General features: G+C 47.0%; 1 protein-coding gene across 2 annotated transcripts in view; it reads left to right on the top strand.

The window, feature by feature from the left end:
• Nucleotides 1–16,408, top strand: part of DAAM2 (dishevelled associated activator of morphogenesis 2) — a 630,299-nt gene that overhangs the window by 236,500 nt on the left and 377,391 nt on the right. For both annotated transcript variants that reach the window (XM_085610233.1, XM_085610232.1), the window contains exon 3: nucleotides 8,646–8,735. In XM_085610233.1, the coding sequence (XP_085466359.1) occupies nucleotides 8,646–8,735 (90 nt within the window). The remainder of the gene's footprint in view (nucleotides 1–8,645; nucleotides 8,736–16,408) is intronic.

The following is a 16,408-nucleotide window of genomic DNA, read 5'->3' as shown; positions in this document are numbered from 1 at the left end:
AGTGTACGTCACTCATTCATAACGTGCTCTTCAGCTCATCAAGCCCAGTGGACCCTTCCAGAAAATCACCCAGGCATTTTGCGACAGCTGTCAGGTGCAATAATGCTCTCGCTCCGTAGTGGTCGCTATATATAGACAGCCTCGCGCATGGGGTCTGAGAGAACTTTAATGAATCTTGCAGAGACACACAGGCTGATATGTCTCGTATGAAGCTCCGCAAGAGTGACCGCAGACTTCATTTAGATGGGAGAGAGCGGGTTGAAGCCCCGGATATCCTTGTAATGACCTCAAATGCCCCGCGCCTCATCTCACCTGCGACTGGACCATGGCAGCATGGATTTCAGAAAAGCATCGGACTCTAGGGACGTCACACGACGTCTACTCAAATCCATCTGTTGGGGCCTGGCCAAGCGGCTTTACCGACCCTGCTCCCCCAATAGCGCCTCGTGCAGAGTCAGGGCGCTGCGTGCGCTGTAAATAAACACTGTGGTGAAGGCGGCTATCACACACCACAAACTTGCACCCAAAGTGTCTCTAGGTTATACAATACTTGTTGTTAGTAATATTTAACTCAAAGACGCTCATTTCTTCATTCTCTGAAAGTTGAAAGGCTGAGCCCGCGCTGCCAGCTCCACCGTGAGGGGATTTTACCCCAGAACCAATTATATGTCTTAAATTGTGTTATTACCAGAGTTATGCGGAAACGCAGGACCACGTTAAACCGGAGGGCTGTTTCAATTATGCAGTAAGAAGATTCAAATTATGTGGTATATTATGCCACTGAAGGCACCGTATACAGCACTTATGTGGCATTACTACCAAGCTACCGTGACAGACAATACAGAAGCAGTGGTTTGAGAAATAAAACTATACACACTCAGCAAACAATACTTAAAATATTATTCACTGCCAGTTAATGATTATGTGTCCCATCATCCCGTCTGCCAGAGCTTGGTGGCTGATGTATTCTGTGTTCACTGCCGTGAGCTCCCCTTTCCCTCAAGATACAGACAACTCCAGCGAACTGGAACTGGAACAGGAAACATTGCGGGTTTGTGACGCCAAACTATAAAAACTATTCCGCGTTTATGACTTTTAAAAAAAAATCCTCCCTGTTCAAATAAGGGGTCCTTCGCGATCACTTTGGTGTAAAGATTTGACACATTTTGAATTCCTGCCAACTGTGAAACAACACATTTTATGACGAAGAATGATCCTTTTTCCACTTTGTTTATATTATGTGACTAATTGTGGGGAAAGGACCCCCATGTCTTTGGGGTCCCCCCGGGGGACGCAGTGTTTTCCCTCCTGCCGTCTGGTGGCCGGGTTCCCTCAGTCAGAGATACAGTATGTGTGGTGTTGGGTGCTTGTCTGAACCCCACAGTGTATTTCAGGATGCAGACGTGAATTATTTTACAAGTTCTTGGTGTCTCCAGGCTCCTAAAGTTGGTAGATTGTGTCTTTCCCTTTTTAGGTCTCGCCTAGGCAGCGCTTGCATTGTCTCTTCAAGACATGCTGTATTCAGGATATGGGCATAAAGTTCCACCCACTTTCCGCTCATCTTTTTAATTGGCTCCTGTCCCCGTCCTTTGTAAATAGTGGCTTTTCATTGGTCAATAGGATTAGTAGTCTCTCCTTAGTACCGCCTTGTCTCTTCTTGTAACCTCCCATGAGGACAGCTCCTGTTGCATGTGTTGTTACTCCCTAGGTTTTAATTACAGCCTCAAGGCACTATTTTCTTAAAAGGCTTCAGGCAAGACACACATTTGGTCCTAAGCTACGCTGGCAGCGGTTACATCACTCACTAGAACGTCTCATATTTATATGAGAGCATCTTTAAATTTCCCTTTATCAGCTCAACACAGAGTACAACCTAATCCGAAATCAATGTAATAATTATTTTGTCACATTAAAAAGCTACTAATTGTATATATGGACATAGCTATTTAAATGTACTCGTAGTTCGGTCTTGCATGCAATGCATTATGGCTAGGGTGGATTTACCATATCTTCTGCAGGGTGCACACCATACGTGACCAAAAGAGGTCTGCAGTGCTGGTGCCTTGCTCACTAGGGCCCTCTAGGAGTAGCTTGCGGTACTGAACCTAGATATGCAGTGCTGGTGCCTTGCTCACTAGGGACCTCTAGGAGCAGCTTGCGGTACTGAACCTAGACATGCAGTGCTGGTGCCTTGCTCACTAGGGACCTCTAGGAGCAGCTTGCGGTACTGAACCTAGACATGCAGTGCTGGTGCCTTGCTCACTAGGGACCTCTAAGAGCAGCTTGCGGTACTGAACCTAGATATGCAGTGCTGGTGCCTTGCTCACTAGGGACCTCTAGGAGCAGCTTGCGGTACTGCACCTACACATGCAGTGCTGGTGCCTTGCTCACTAGGGACCTCTAGGAGCAGCTTGCGGTACTGAACCTAGACATGCAGTGCTGGTGCCTTGCTCACTAGGGACCTCTAGGAGCAGCTTGCGGTACTGCACCTACACATGCAGTGCTGGTGCCTTGCTCACTAGGGCCCTCTAGGAGCAGCTTGCGGTACTGCACCTACACATGCAGTGCTGGTGCCTTGCTCACTAGGGCCCTCTAGGAGCAGCTTGCGGTACTGAACCTAGACATGCAGTGCTGGTGCCTTGCGCACTAGGGACCTCTAGGAGCAGCTTGCGGTACTGAACCTAGACATGCAGTGCTGGTGCCTTGCTCACTAGGGACCTCTAGGAGCAGCTCGCGGTACTCCACCGAGACATGCAGTGCTGGTGCCTTGCTCACTAGGGACCTCTAGGAGCAGCTCGCGGTACTCCACCGAGACATGCAGTGCTGGTGCCTTGCTCACTAGGGACCTCTAGGAGCAGCTTGCGGTACTGCACCAAGACATACAATGCTGGTGGCTTGCTCACTGGGGACCTATAGGAGCAGCTTGCGATACTGCACTGAGACATACAATGCTAGTTCCTGGCTCAATACGCAAGCATTTGTAATGCACTAGGTCTCCTGAAAGTATGAGCTACTGGCGTTGCATTATTATTTGCAATGCCAATACCTCAAACTATCAGTAATGCGAGACCTATTCCATTGCAAATGCTTGTTAAAGATGGCGACTGCAACTGAGCAGCCTCTTATCTGCCCCAAATCAAGATGGCATCTGTGCTTTCATCATTTGTGCGTACAAGAGAAAAAAATTGGAATTTACATCCCTTCCTGTTTCCTTTTTACCAGCACATTCTACATCCCTCACCTTGACTTTTTGGTCCTATTCTTTTCTATGGATCCTTGTTCCTGTCCTTCGAAATCTCAGGCGTGGATCCTCACAGGCTCTTGTCTGTTGGTCTTATTTCTGTTGTTGCTCCTGTTCCTGGCTTGTCTTGACATTTGTTGGCATTCGACCTGTTGTTGCTCCTGTTCCTAGCTGGATTTGAGGTTTTTTGGTTTTCAGTCTGTTGTAGCTGTTCTTTCTGGCTGGTCTTGGGGTGAGTTGGTCTCCAGCCTGTTGTTTTTCTTGTTCCTGGATGGCCTTGAGGTTTGTTGGTCTTCGGTCCATTGTTGTTTCTGTTCCTGGCTAGTCTTGAGGTTTTTTGGCCTTCAGCTTCACCTAGCTGGACTTGACGTTTGTTGGTTTTCGGCCTGTTGTTGCTCCTGTTCCTGGATTGTCTTGAGGTTTTTGGGAATTCAGCCTGTTATTGTTCCTGGCTGGTTTTGACGTTTTTTGGCATTCAACCTGTTGTGGCATCTGTTCCTTGCTGGTCTTGACGTTTGCTGATCTTCAACCTGTTGTAGCTATTGTTTCTGGCTGGTCTTTGGGTATGTTGGTCTTCAGCCTGTTATAGCTCCTGTTCCTAGCTGGCTTGAGGTTTGTTGGTCTACAGCCTGTTGTTAATGGTGTTCCTGACTGGTCTTGGGGAATGTTGGTCTCTAGTGTGCTGTTTGTCCAGTTCCTGACTGACATTGGGATATGTTGGCCTTTAGTGTTTTGTTTGTCCACTTCCTGGATGTTCTTGGGGTATCTTGGCCTCTAGTGTGGTGCTCGTTGAGTTCCTGACTGATATTTGGTTTGTTGGTGTTTAGTGTGCTGTATGTCCAGTTTCTGGCTGGTATTGGGGTATGTTGGTCCTAGTGTGTTGTTTGTCCAGGTGCTTGCTGGTCTTTAGGTATGTTGGTCTCACGTGTGTTGTTTGTCCAGTTCCTGGATGGCCTTGGGGTATGTTGGTCTGTAGTGTGCTGTTTGTCCTGTTCCTGACTGGTCTTTGGGTATGTTGGTGTTTAGTGTGTTGTTTGTCCTGTTCCTGACTGGTCTTTGGGTATGTTGGTGTTTAGTGTGTTGCTTGTCCTGTTCCTGACTGGTCTTTGGGTATGTTGGTGTTTAGTGTGTTGTTTGTCCTGTTCCTGACTGGTCTTTGGGTATGTTGGTGTTTAGTGTGTTGCTTGTCCTGTTCCTGACTGGTCTTTGGGTATGTTGGTGTTTAGTGTGTTGTTTGTCCTGTTCCTGACTGGTCTTTGGGTATGTTGGTGTTTAGTGTGTTGTTTGTCCTGTTCCTGACTGGTCTTTGGGTATGTTGGTCTGTAGTGTGCTGTTTGTCCTGTTCCTGACTGGTCTTTGGGTATGTTGGTCTGTAGTGTGCTGTTTGTCCTGTTCCTGACTGGTCTTTGGGTATGTTGGTGTTTAGTGTGTTGCTTGTCCTGTTCCCGACTGGTCTTTGTGTATGTTGGTGTTTGGTGTGTTGGTTGTCCTGTTCCTGACTGTTCTTTGGGTATGTTGGTGTTTAGTGTGTTGTTTGACCTGTTCCTGACTGGTCTTTGGGTATGTTGGTCTGTAGTGTGCTGTTTGTCCTGTTCCTGACTGGTCTTTGGGTATGTTGGTCTGTAGTGTGCTGTTTGTCCTGTTCCTGACTGGTCTTTGGGTATGTTGGTGTTTAGTGTGTTGCTTGTCCTGTTCCCGACTGGTCTTTGTGTATGTTGGTGTTTGGTGTGTTGGTTGTCCTGTTCCTGACTGTTCTTTGGGTATGTTGGTGTTTAGTGTGTTGTTTGTCCTGTTCCTGACTGGTCTTTGGGTATGTTGGTGTTTAGTGTGTTGTTTGTCCTGTTCCTGACTGGTCTTTGGGTATGTTGGTGTTTAGTGTGTTGTTTGTCCTGTTCCTGACTGGTCTTTGGGTATGTTGGTGTTTTGTGTGCTGTTTGTCCTGTTCCTGACTGGTCTTTGGGTATGTTGGTGTTTAGTGTGTTGCTTGTCCTGTTCCTGACTGGTCTTTGTGTATGTTGGTGTTTGGTGTGTTGGTTGTCCTGTTCTTGACTGTTCTTTGGGTATGTTGGTGTTTAGTGTGTTGTTTGACCTGTTCCTGGCTAGTCTTTGGGTATGTTGGTGTTTAGTGTGCTGTTTGTCCAGGTCCTGGCTGGTCTTGAGATTGTTTGTCTTGCCACCACTTGACCTGAGTATAAGAAATGAAAGTTTCTTTATGCCTTTTCCTAGTTTTTGGGATTGGTTTTTCTGAAGCCTTCCCTTTGGTCATATATCGTCTCCTTAAACACAGCAGTGTGACTTTTCCAAGAGGGCGCCCCTATCAAAGACAGACCCTTGCACCCAACAAATGCAGGCGCCACCGCTGCCAGGGAACACTTTACTCCAGCGGGCCCGGTGATGCACATTTCTACCTTCCCTTGTTCTGTACGTCAGCGCACGTGATCTGATAGACGACAAGTTAAGAACTCACCGCTGAGACCTTTGTCTGAGTGCTGATTACAGGTATAAAACCTGGTGAGGTCTACTCTGCCTTTCATCCTTAGTAGGTTCTTAATATCAGTACTGTTACAATAGGAACACAGGTTGTTTGCAGTTCTAGGACTGCAGAGCTGTGGCAGAAAGCTCTAATTAAGCAGGTTTTCAGATATGAGTGCCGAGTGTGCTCATCGGAAGGAGCCTCGTGCCCCTGTAACTTTACTTTCAGGAGGACATTAAACTCCCTTCTCCATCCCACCTACCTTGTGAAATAGTAAACCTCAGCTTGGCAGCTCATCTCTTCAACCCAGATGGAGGATTGTGGGTCCACAGTGCAATAAACTTGCCTTCCGCAGACAATGTTGAGGGAGTTTTCTCTTTTTTTGGCCGTTTATGATTAACACATTCATGCGGTGGAAGCTTGCACGTTGGATGCGGCTGCCTGATTTGAAATGAAATGATTTATGTAATAAATATGTCTTTGGGGGCTGCCTGCCAGATGTATCTGGTCTGGTGATTGCCCCGCCCAGCAGAAGTAGAAGATCTCACAGTGTGTTTGAGATACTGGGGGTCCTCCCTGCTGTGCTCACCCAGGTTTCTGCTGGTGGAGTGTGAGTGTAAGACAAGTAAAGTGTGCAGCAGAAGTGTGTAGGGCACTTCTTGTGATACACATGAGTGCTTTTCCACAACCCGCTCTAGTTTGCTATTAGGATGGCATATGCCTCTTCAGATGCTCCTGTTGTGTTGAGTATGGTGGCCTTGGCCTCCAGTTCTGTTTTTGATTATTTTTCATGGATTATGACATGCTCGGACACAGTTGTGGCTGGGTGGGATGACTGTGGGTCAAGGCACTCATCTGTGTCACCCACTAAGACATGATGTGTGGTTGAAAGTCGCATCGAGATGTTTGCGAGTCTGAAAAGTGAGAAAACATCAGTAAGTAATGCTTAGGGGGTAGAGCCTGGGTGGAGTGTTCACGAAGAGGGGCCAGTATCCGTCACAGCCTCGTGTATACGCAGGCGCCGGATGTCAGGGGCGGTACCGTCACCAAGGCATCACTGGAACCAGCCAATCAGTTTTGTCCATAGTTAAAGGGGGCGTATACATAATTGCTGGAAAGCATTCTCTCTTCCTGGCAAGCTGACATCAGAACCTTGTTTTGTTTCTGAGGCTCCTTAGAGCAGAGCAAGAGTGACAAAGAAAATAGGCCGGCCCCATGTCCACAAATACCGATTCCAGTGGCGGCTGCTGCCACTAAATCTTGGTGGGCAGTGCGGTGGGGCGGAGGTGGGGGATTGAACAGGGGTGAGGGGGGCATAATAGTAATAATAAAAAAAATAACTTACCTGGAGCTCCCAGACGCATCCTTGATGCTTCTCTGCTCCTGCCGCCTCGTTGCTCCTTTACTCCTCTCCCCGTCCAATCCAGACGCTGCTCTCATACATGAGAGAAACGCTGGGATTGGTCTGAGCAGGCTGAAATGCCACTCAGTCAGTGACAGGGGGCCTTTACCATTTCTCCCACCTGGCTGTGCAAGACAGCTGGGTTGGAGAAATGTAAGTGCGCATGTCGATTCGGCAGAGTTAGTGAAAAATAAAATCGTTTTATGATCATTTTGTTTTTTATGTGCGAGACTCCTCGACCATAGCGTAGAAGCCGCCTCTGTGCGACTCAAGACTATTCGAGGCGCACGTTTGTGGTAGGACTGAGCGGCGCTCGTTCTGGAACATTGTGACAAGGGACGTATTTTAAAGCACATTAGGCGCGTCATAATGTGCATAATTAGGAAAGATGTTGAGATGTTATGTTATAGTTCCAATATCCACTGTAGGAATGGGAGGGAGGGAGGAAGAGAGAGAGAGAGAGAGAGAGAGAGAGAGAGAGAGAGAGAGAGAGAGGGAGAGAGGGGGGGAAAGAGAAGAAGAGAGAGACAGAGGGAGAGCAAGAGAGCCAGAGAGAGAGAGAGAGAAAGAGAGAGGAAGAGAGGGGGACAGAGAGAGAGAGAAAGAGCAAGAAAGAGAGAGAACGAGACAGAGAGAGAAAGAGAGAGAGACAGAGAGAGAGAGAAAGAGACACAGAGAGAAAGAGAGAGAGAGCTGGTCTTGCAGAGACAGTATCCAGACAGATCTTTGAAGCAGAGAGTGATAGAGAGTGAAGGCAGAGTGGGAGACAAACGAGAAGGAGTGTGCTGAAAAAGAGGAGGGAAAGAAAGAGGAAGATGAAGGGAAGGCTGACAGAGAAAGAGAGAGTAATAACCAGAGAGAGAAAGAGGGAGAGAAAGAGAAAGAGAGAGGGGGGAGAGAGAGAGAGAGAGAGAAAACCAACCCACTCCAGTCACAAAGTTTGCCATATTAGCTCACAAATTCCAGCTCATAATGGCCTTTTGGGCTACTCCTTCTGGCCTTGACCTGTTATCAGATGGTCCAGACCAAACCCTCTGACGAGGAGACAGAAATCTTAGATGTTGTCTTCAAAGAGTGGTCATTAGACAGTGCGCGGTCTCCACATGACTCACCCTTACCATGCTTGAGTTAGATAGTATGCAAGAGAATTGGAAGGAAGCCATCATTTATGCTCATTGGTTGGTCTATAATAGAGGAAGTCCCGCCTCCCCTAACGGTGACTTCCTGGATGGATTTTCAAGCAAACATCTATGTTTTGTTCTCGTCCCTGGGGCTTAGGATAGTGCTATGGCAGGGTAAACGGGGTAAAAGAATGCATCGGTGACTTTGGGCTGTAAGACATGTAGCAGCCAGCTAATAATGACTCAAGGTTCCAATGATCAAGCATTGGTGGTGGGCGCTAGAGGCAGGGTGCCAGCTCTGTTGATTACAGTCTGATTCTGTTCTGTTTGTTGGGCACCTCCAGTGGGCCCACATGTGTGTGACTTTGCATAGGTTTGTAACGGGTACCCTTCTCTCACACAATGTAGGACGAGCTGGACCTCACAGACAAGAACAGGGAGGCCATGTTTGCACTTCCGCTGGAGAAGAAATGGCAGATCTACTGCAGCAAGAAAAAGGTACCGTGACACCTTTTACTGCATGCCTATGGCTATGAACTACATGCCTGTTAGTATTTATGACACGTGTAGGAGAATGCACCACATGTCTGTATTTACTGGATGCCTGTCGGTATGTACTACATGCCTTGAATATGTCCTACATGCCTTGAGTATGTACTACATGTCTGTAAGTATTTATTACATGCATACATGCATGTACTACAAACCTATGAGCATACACAACATGCCTGAAGTATTTACCACGTGCCTATGAGTATGTATTACATACATGCCTTGAGTATGTACTACATGGCTGTAAGTACTTAATAAATGTATATCTGTATGTACTAGAAGCCTATGAGTATACACAATGTGCTTGAAATATTTACCACATGCCTATGAGTATGTAGTACATATGTCTGAACATGTACTACATGTCTGTTTTTACTACATGTCTATCAGTGTACACCTAATGTCTGCGAGTATGTACTACATGCCTTTAGGTATTTACTACATGTCTATGAGTATTTGCTACATCAGTGAGTATTTGCCATATGTCTATGCTTATGTACTGCTTGCTTTTGACCACTTACTACATGTCCAGGAATATTTGCTACATGCCTGTGCGTATTTACTACTCGCTGATGATTATGTACTATGTGCTTGTTATTATTGACTACATGTCTTTGAGTATTTACTACATACCTTTAGGTATTGACCACATGGCTATTGTTATTTATTCAATGTGTTTGATTATTTATACATGTCAATAAGTCGAGTTTTGGTCTGTTCTTAAATAATGGGGGTCCTTTCTGTATTCACCCAGGTTTTTGGTAGTTTGAATGTTTGTAAGACAAATGACGTGTACAGTACAAATGTGAAAGGCGCGTCTTTGTGATAGCAAAACAAGACTATCCTGAACAAGTCAGATAGACAGGAACCTAACTGGGAAAAACAAAAGGTGTAGGAAACAATTTGATCCTTAAAGACACCTTTATCTGAAAGGGAAGTATTATCTCTTTCTATAGTCCCCTCACTCACCAGGGTTTCCCCACGGTGACATGCTTCATCATAGGGGTCCTCCCAGTCCTCTACGGACTGAGGCGTGCTGCGACTTGCGGTGTTACGTAGGAGCACTGAAAATTTTGTGGACTATGTGTGGTGTGAGTGAAGTAGTGGTGGAGTGGGAAAATTAAAATAATCAGCTAGTGGGCTACGAAATAAACTTTATTGGTGCTCTAAGCTGAAAAAGTTAAAAACGGGGTAATATGACAAGGGACCCTAACTATGATGGGAAGGTGTGCCTAGCATATTAAGAAGTCAACTAGTTTCGAGCTCCCCAGCTCTTCGTCAGGACTACACTGGGACCATCCCAGTGTCGAGAAACTTGCCACTCCTAGTCAACCTTGATACGGTGAAATAAGTGTGATGCCACAATAGTAAGGCATGCGTTTTAAAATATATACATACGTTATATACGTTGGTACACTGATCTGTAAATTACAAAATCACAGTTAATGGCTGGAATAAATATATACATATATATGCGTATAGTGTAATACGTAGTAGTCGATAAAGATGTGAACACACTACACACAGGTGAATGCACACTTCATTGGTTGGCGTGCCGCTAAGTGAAAAACAGAAGGGATGCAGTTATTCACTCCATGCCGGCGTGGTGTTGGAAAGGTTGTGCTGGAATTGAATTGATTATTAGGTCTGACTAAACACACACAATAACATACAACAGAAAACATTTAACCTACTTAAGAAAAAGCAACACTGTGCCTCATGGTCACTGGAGGGGATGCGGAGATCTCGTACATCTAATGGACGAAGGGAATCAAGATCGTTAAGGAAAAGCGGCGTGTTCCGTCTTGACGGATCGCCCAGCGTGGTATGGGAAAAAAAGAGGTTTCCACGCTTCATTCAGCAGGTTAGAAAGGCAGCACTTACTTGTACGTTGAACCCCACATGCTTCTGACACCTAATGAAAGCCAAACCTCAGGACCGCATACTGGCGTGTCCTCGTAGCCGCAATGTTTTTATGTGCTGGCGGGCGTGTCTCAAGGGTAAAGATAGAAATGGAAAAAGGGCAGGTTCCAAATGCCGGTGTGCAAGTGGAGCCGCCATTTTGGAAAGGGGTGAAACAGAACGTCATGATACTATTAAGTATCAAAATACGTTTCTGCACGGACTTAATGGTCCAGCCGGTGGTTTAGATCGCTTAAAAATATAATAAAATTAGGTTATGAGGGCTGCACAATGATAAGGCTCATATTAAAAGGAAAAATCGGACTATGATAAGAAGACAGGTAGGACCCGTTCCGACCTGGGTCAGTGGGAAGGGCTAAGATGGAAGCCGCCATATTGGGAAGGGAAGCGAACAGGATTAATGGTCATGAGAAATTAATTCAAATGAGTGCTAGAGATAATTCGCTGTGGGGCATTAAAGATAGTGGACACCAATGAGACACAGATAGAGGGAATGGAAGGAGGAATTCTGGCTAATGGGATAACGTAGATATTATCATAATGAATACCAACATACGAGGTTATTTATCAAGTGCATCTTGATGGAAATAGAAAACTAAATCAGCAAATGTTTCAATGATTGTTGTTTAAGTGAACTGGCCCCAGGGTATGCCATCATTGAGACCCCTGTCGTCCGAGCGTAGCTTGAACACCCAACGTTGTTCCTTCTCATATAGCTGTTTCTCTATGTTGGGATGATTCTTGATGTGTTCTAAGACAACCCAGTTGAAGTCATTAGAAGTATGGCGTTTTTCCAGGAAATGTGTGTGTCTTAGTAACCTTTCCATGCAGTAACTGCAGTGTGTGCCATCTGACCAAGGTTACTAAGACAGTGGAATGCAACAATGGGATAACCTGGAACCTTCGGTCATTCACTAACTGTAACACAACAGGTGTTGTTTACCTAATAACTTGCGTTTGTAATCTGCACTACGTAGGCATGACCACCAGGAAAGTAAACACCCGAATGATCGAGCATCGTAGTAGTTTCAGATGCAAGCGGGATAACACAAAGATGACCACACATTTCCTGGAAAAACGCCATACTTCTAATGACTTCAACTGGGTTGTCTTAGAACACATCAAGATGCACTTGATAAATAACCTCGTATGTTGGTATTCATTATGATAATATCTACGTTATCCCATTAGCCAGAATTCCTCCTTCCATTCCCTCTATCTGTGTCTCATTGGTGTCCACTATCTTTAATGCCCCACAGCGAATTATCTCTAGCACTCATTTGAATTAATTTCTCATGACCATTAATCCTGTTCGCTTCCCTTCCCAATATGGCGGCTTCCATCTTAGCCCTTCCCACTGACCCAGGTCGGAACGGGTCCTACCTGTCTTCTTATCATAGTCCGATTTTTCCTTTTAATATGAGCCTTATCATTGTGCAGCCCTCATAACCTAATTTTATTATATTTTTAAGCGATCTAAACCACCGGCTGGACCATTAAGTCCGTGCAGAAACGTATTTTGATACTTAATAGTATCATGACGTTCTGTTTCACCCCTTTCCAAAATGGCGGCTCCACTTGCACACCGGCATTTGGAACCTGCCCTTTTTCCATTTCTATCTTTAGCCTTGAGACACGCCCGCCAGCACATAAAAACATTGCGGCTACGAGGACACGCCAGTATGCGGTCCTGAGGTTTGGCTTTCATTAGGTGTCAGAAGCATGTGGGGTTCAACGTACAAGTAAGTGCTGCCTTTCTAACCTGTTGAATGAAGCGTGGAAACCTCTTTTTTTCCCATACCACGCTGGGCGATCCGTCAAGACGGAACACGCCACTTTTCCTTAACGATCTTGATTCCCTTCGTCCATTAGATGTACGAGATCTCCGCATCCCCTCCAGTGACCATGAGGCACAGTGTTGCTTTTTCTTAAGTAGGTTAAATGTTTTCTGTTGTATGTTATTGTGTGTGTTTAGTCAGACCTAATAATCAATTCAATTCCAGCACAACCTTTCCAACACCACGCCGGCATGGAGTGAATAACTGCATCCCTTCTGTTTTTCACTTAGCGGCACGCCAACCAATGAAGTGTGCATTCACCTGTGTGTAGTGTGTTCACATCTTTATCGACTACTACGTATTACACTATACGCATATATATGTATATATTTATTCCAGCCATTAACTGTGATTTTGTAATTTACATATCAGTGTACCAACGTATATAACGTATGTATATATTTTAAAACGCATGCCTTACTATTGTGGCATCACACTTATTTCACCGTATCAAGGTTGACTAGGAGTGGCAAGTTTCTCGACACTGGGCTGGTCCCAGTGTAGTCCTGACGAAGAGTTGGGGAGCTCGAAACTAGTTGACTTCTTAATATGCTAGGCACACCTTCCCATCATAGTTAGGGTCCCTTGTCATATTACCCCGTTTTTAACTTTTTCAGCTTAGAGCACCAATAAAGTTTATTTCGTAGCCCACTAGCTGATTATTTTAATTTTCCCACTCCACCACTACTTCACTCACACCACACATAGTCCACAAAATTTTCAGTGCTCCTACGTAACACCGCAAGTCGCAGCACGCCTCAGTCCGTAGAGGACTGGGAGGACCCCTATGATGAAGCATGTCACCGTGGGGAAACCCTGGTGAGTGAGGGGACTATAGAAAGAGATAATACTTCCCTTTCAGATAAAGGTGTCTTTAAGGATCAAATTGTTTCCTACACCTTTTGTTTTTCCCAGTTAGGTTCCTGTCTATCTGACTTGTTCAGGATAGTCTTGTTTTGCTAAATACATTTGTGGAGGATGAACCTAACTTTTACCTCTACTTCCCCTTATTTCTGAACTGCGTCTTTGTGATACACATGTGAGTGCGTTTCCAGAGCCCACCATGGTTTGCAGGTAGAGATGTGATTTGCCGCTTGGGTTGCTTTTGTTGTTTAGTTAATGTGGTGGCCTTGGCTTCCAGTTCTGTTTTTGATTATTTTACATGGATTGTGACATGCTGTGACACCGTTGGGGGCGGTTGGGATATCTGTGGGCCAAGGCACTCACCTGTGTCACCTGTGAAAACTTCTTGTTATGGTAACAGGTTCATCGAGATGTTTGTGGGTTTGAAAAGTGAGAAAACAAGAGTAAATAGTGGGCTCTTCTTAAATTTCACCAAAAGAAATGTAGGTGTATTTTTGGTGAGATTCTCCGATCATGTCTCGCGCTTGTCCTGTCTCGCTCTCATCTTGTCTCGCTCTCATCAGGTCTCGCTATCGTCCTGTCCTGCTCTTGACCTGTCCCTCTCTCATCCTGTCTCGCTCTCATCATGTCTTGCTCTCGTCCTGTCTCGCTCTCGTCCTGTCTCGCTCTCGTCCTGCCTCACTCTCGTCCTGTCCTGCTCTCTTCCTGCCTCGCTCTTATCCTGTCCGACTCTTGTCCTGTCCCTCTCTCTTCCTGTCTCGCTCTCTTCCTGTCTCGCTCTCGTCCTGTCTCGCTCTTATCCTGTCCTGCTCTTGTCCTGTCCCTCTATCTTCCTGTCTCTCGTCCTGTCTCGCTCTCATCATGTCTCACTCTTGTTCTGTCTCGCTCTTGTCCTGCCTCACTCTCGCTCCCATCCTGTCTCGCTCTCGTCCTGTCTCGCTCTCATACTGTCTCGCTCTCGTACTCTCGCTCTCATACTGTCACGCTCTCATTCTGTCACGCTCTCGTCCTGTCCCTCTCTCGTCCTGTCCCGCTCTCATCATGTCTCGCTCTCGTCCTGTCTTGCTCTTATTATGTCCCGCTCTCGTCCTGTCCCTCTCTCGTCCTGCCTCGCGTTTGTCCTGTCTTGCTCTCATTATGTCCCACTCTCATCCTGTCCCTCTCTCGTCCTGCCTCGCTCTTGTCCTGTCTTGCTCTCATTATGTCCCGCTCTCATCCTGTCCTTCTCTTGTCCTGTCTCGCTCTCGTCCTGCCACGCTCTCGTCCTGTCCCGCTCTCATCCTATCTTACTCTCATCATGTCTTGCTCTCGTCCTGTCTCGCTCTCGTCCTGTCCCGCTCTCGTCCTGTTTCGCTCTCTTCCTGCCTCACTCTTATCCTGTCCCGCTCTTGTCCTGTCCCTCCCTCTTCCTGTCCCGCTCTCTTCCTGTCTCTCGTCCTGTCTTGCTGTTGTCATGTCTCACTCCCATCCTGTCTCGCTCTCGTCATGTCTCGCTCTCGTCCTGTCTCGCTCTTGTCCTGCCTCACTCTCACTCCCATCCTGTCTCGCTGTCGTCCTGTCTCGCTCTCATACTGTCTCACTCTCATACTGTCTCACTCTCGTACTGTCTCGCTCTCGTCCTGTCCCTCTCTCATCATGTCTCGCTCTCGTCCTGTCTTGCTCTTATTATGTCCCGCTCTCGTCCTGTCCCTCTCTCGTCCTGGCTCGCGTTCGTCCTGTCTTGCTCTCATTATGTCCTGCTCTCGTCCTGTCCTTCTCTCGTCCTGTCTCGCTCTCGTCCTGCCACGCTCTTGTCCAGTCCCGCTCTCGTCCTGTCCCGCTCTCATCCTATCTCACTCTCATCATGTCTTGCTCTCGTCCTGTCTCGCTGTCGTCCTGTCCCGCTCTCGTCCTGTCTTGCTCTCGTCCTGGCTCACTCTCGTCCTGCCCCACTCTCTTCCTGCCTCACTCTTATCCTGTCCCGCTCTTGTCCTGTCCCGCTCTCGTCCTGTCCCTCTCTCTTCCTGTCCTGCTCTCTTCCTGTCTCTCGTCCTGTCTCGCTCTTGTCATGTCTCGCTCCCATCCTGTCTCGCTCTCGTCATGTCTCTCTCCCATCCTGTCTCACTCTCGTCATGTCTCGCTCTCGTCCTGTCTCACTCTCGTCATGTCTCGCTCTCGTCCTGTCCCACTCTCGTCCTGTCCCGCTCTCATCATGTCTCACTCTTGTCCTGTCTTGCTCTCATTATGTCCCGCTCTCATCCTGTCCCTCTCTCGTCCTGCCGCACTCTCGTCCTGTCTTGCTCTCATTATGTCCTGCTCTCGTCCTGTCCCTCTCTCATCCTGTCTCACTCTCGTCCTGTCCCTCTCTCGTCCTGTCTTGCTCTCATCATGTCTTGCTCTCTTCCTGTCTCGCTGTCGTCCTGTCCCGCTCTCGTCCTGTCCCTCTCTCATCATGTCTCGCTCTCATCCTGTCTCACTCTCGTCCTGTCCCTCTCTCGTCCTGTCCAGTGTGGTAGGTCACACAGCTCCCCCAGTGTGTGGCAGGTTGAGCCCAACACCACTTTTTAGGTCTCGCCTGACAAAGCGCTTGCGCTGGTCTGGCGAGACTTATTGAGAGGGCTCCAAAAAGTGCTACCAGGCCAGCCTAGAGCTGCAGTGCATGTGCGCGGGCGCGCGCGCCGCGCTTGACACGATTACTTTCACTTTTGTGGCCGCACGGCCGCTTGGCATAGCCAATAGGTCTCGCTTTTGGGACCTTATAAGTATTTAGTTATGCAACTGTTGCATGGCTAAACACTTATAAGGTCCCAAAGGCGAGACCTATCTGCTATGCCAATGCTTGTTTAAAATGGTGATTTTGTTCACGTAGTCTTCACAATTGAGTCATGTTCTCTTTGGAGCGAGGACTCAGCTGCAGATACGCACTTCTAACAGTACATTTTCTCACCTCGCTGTACGATTCTAGTGGAATTGGCAAACCACTTTATGGTTGATGAGCCATTGGTTCCTCTCCGT

The sequence above is a fragment of the Triturus cristatus genome, chromosome 6 (genome assembly GCF_964204655.1).
Source record: "Triturus cristatus chromosome 6, aTriCri1.1, whole genome shotgun sequence".
NCBI lineage: Eukaryota > Metazoa > Chordata > Amphibia > Caudata > Salamandridae > Triturus > Triturus cristatus.
The sequence above is the reverse complement of the archived record's forward strand: the minus strand, read 5'-3'. Positions and strand labels throughout refer to the sequence as shown.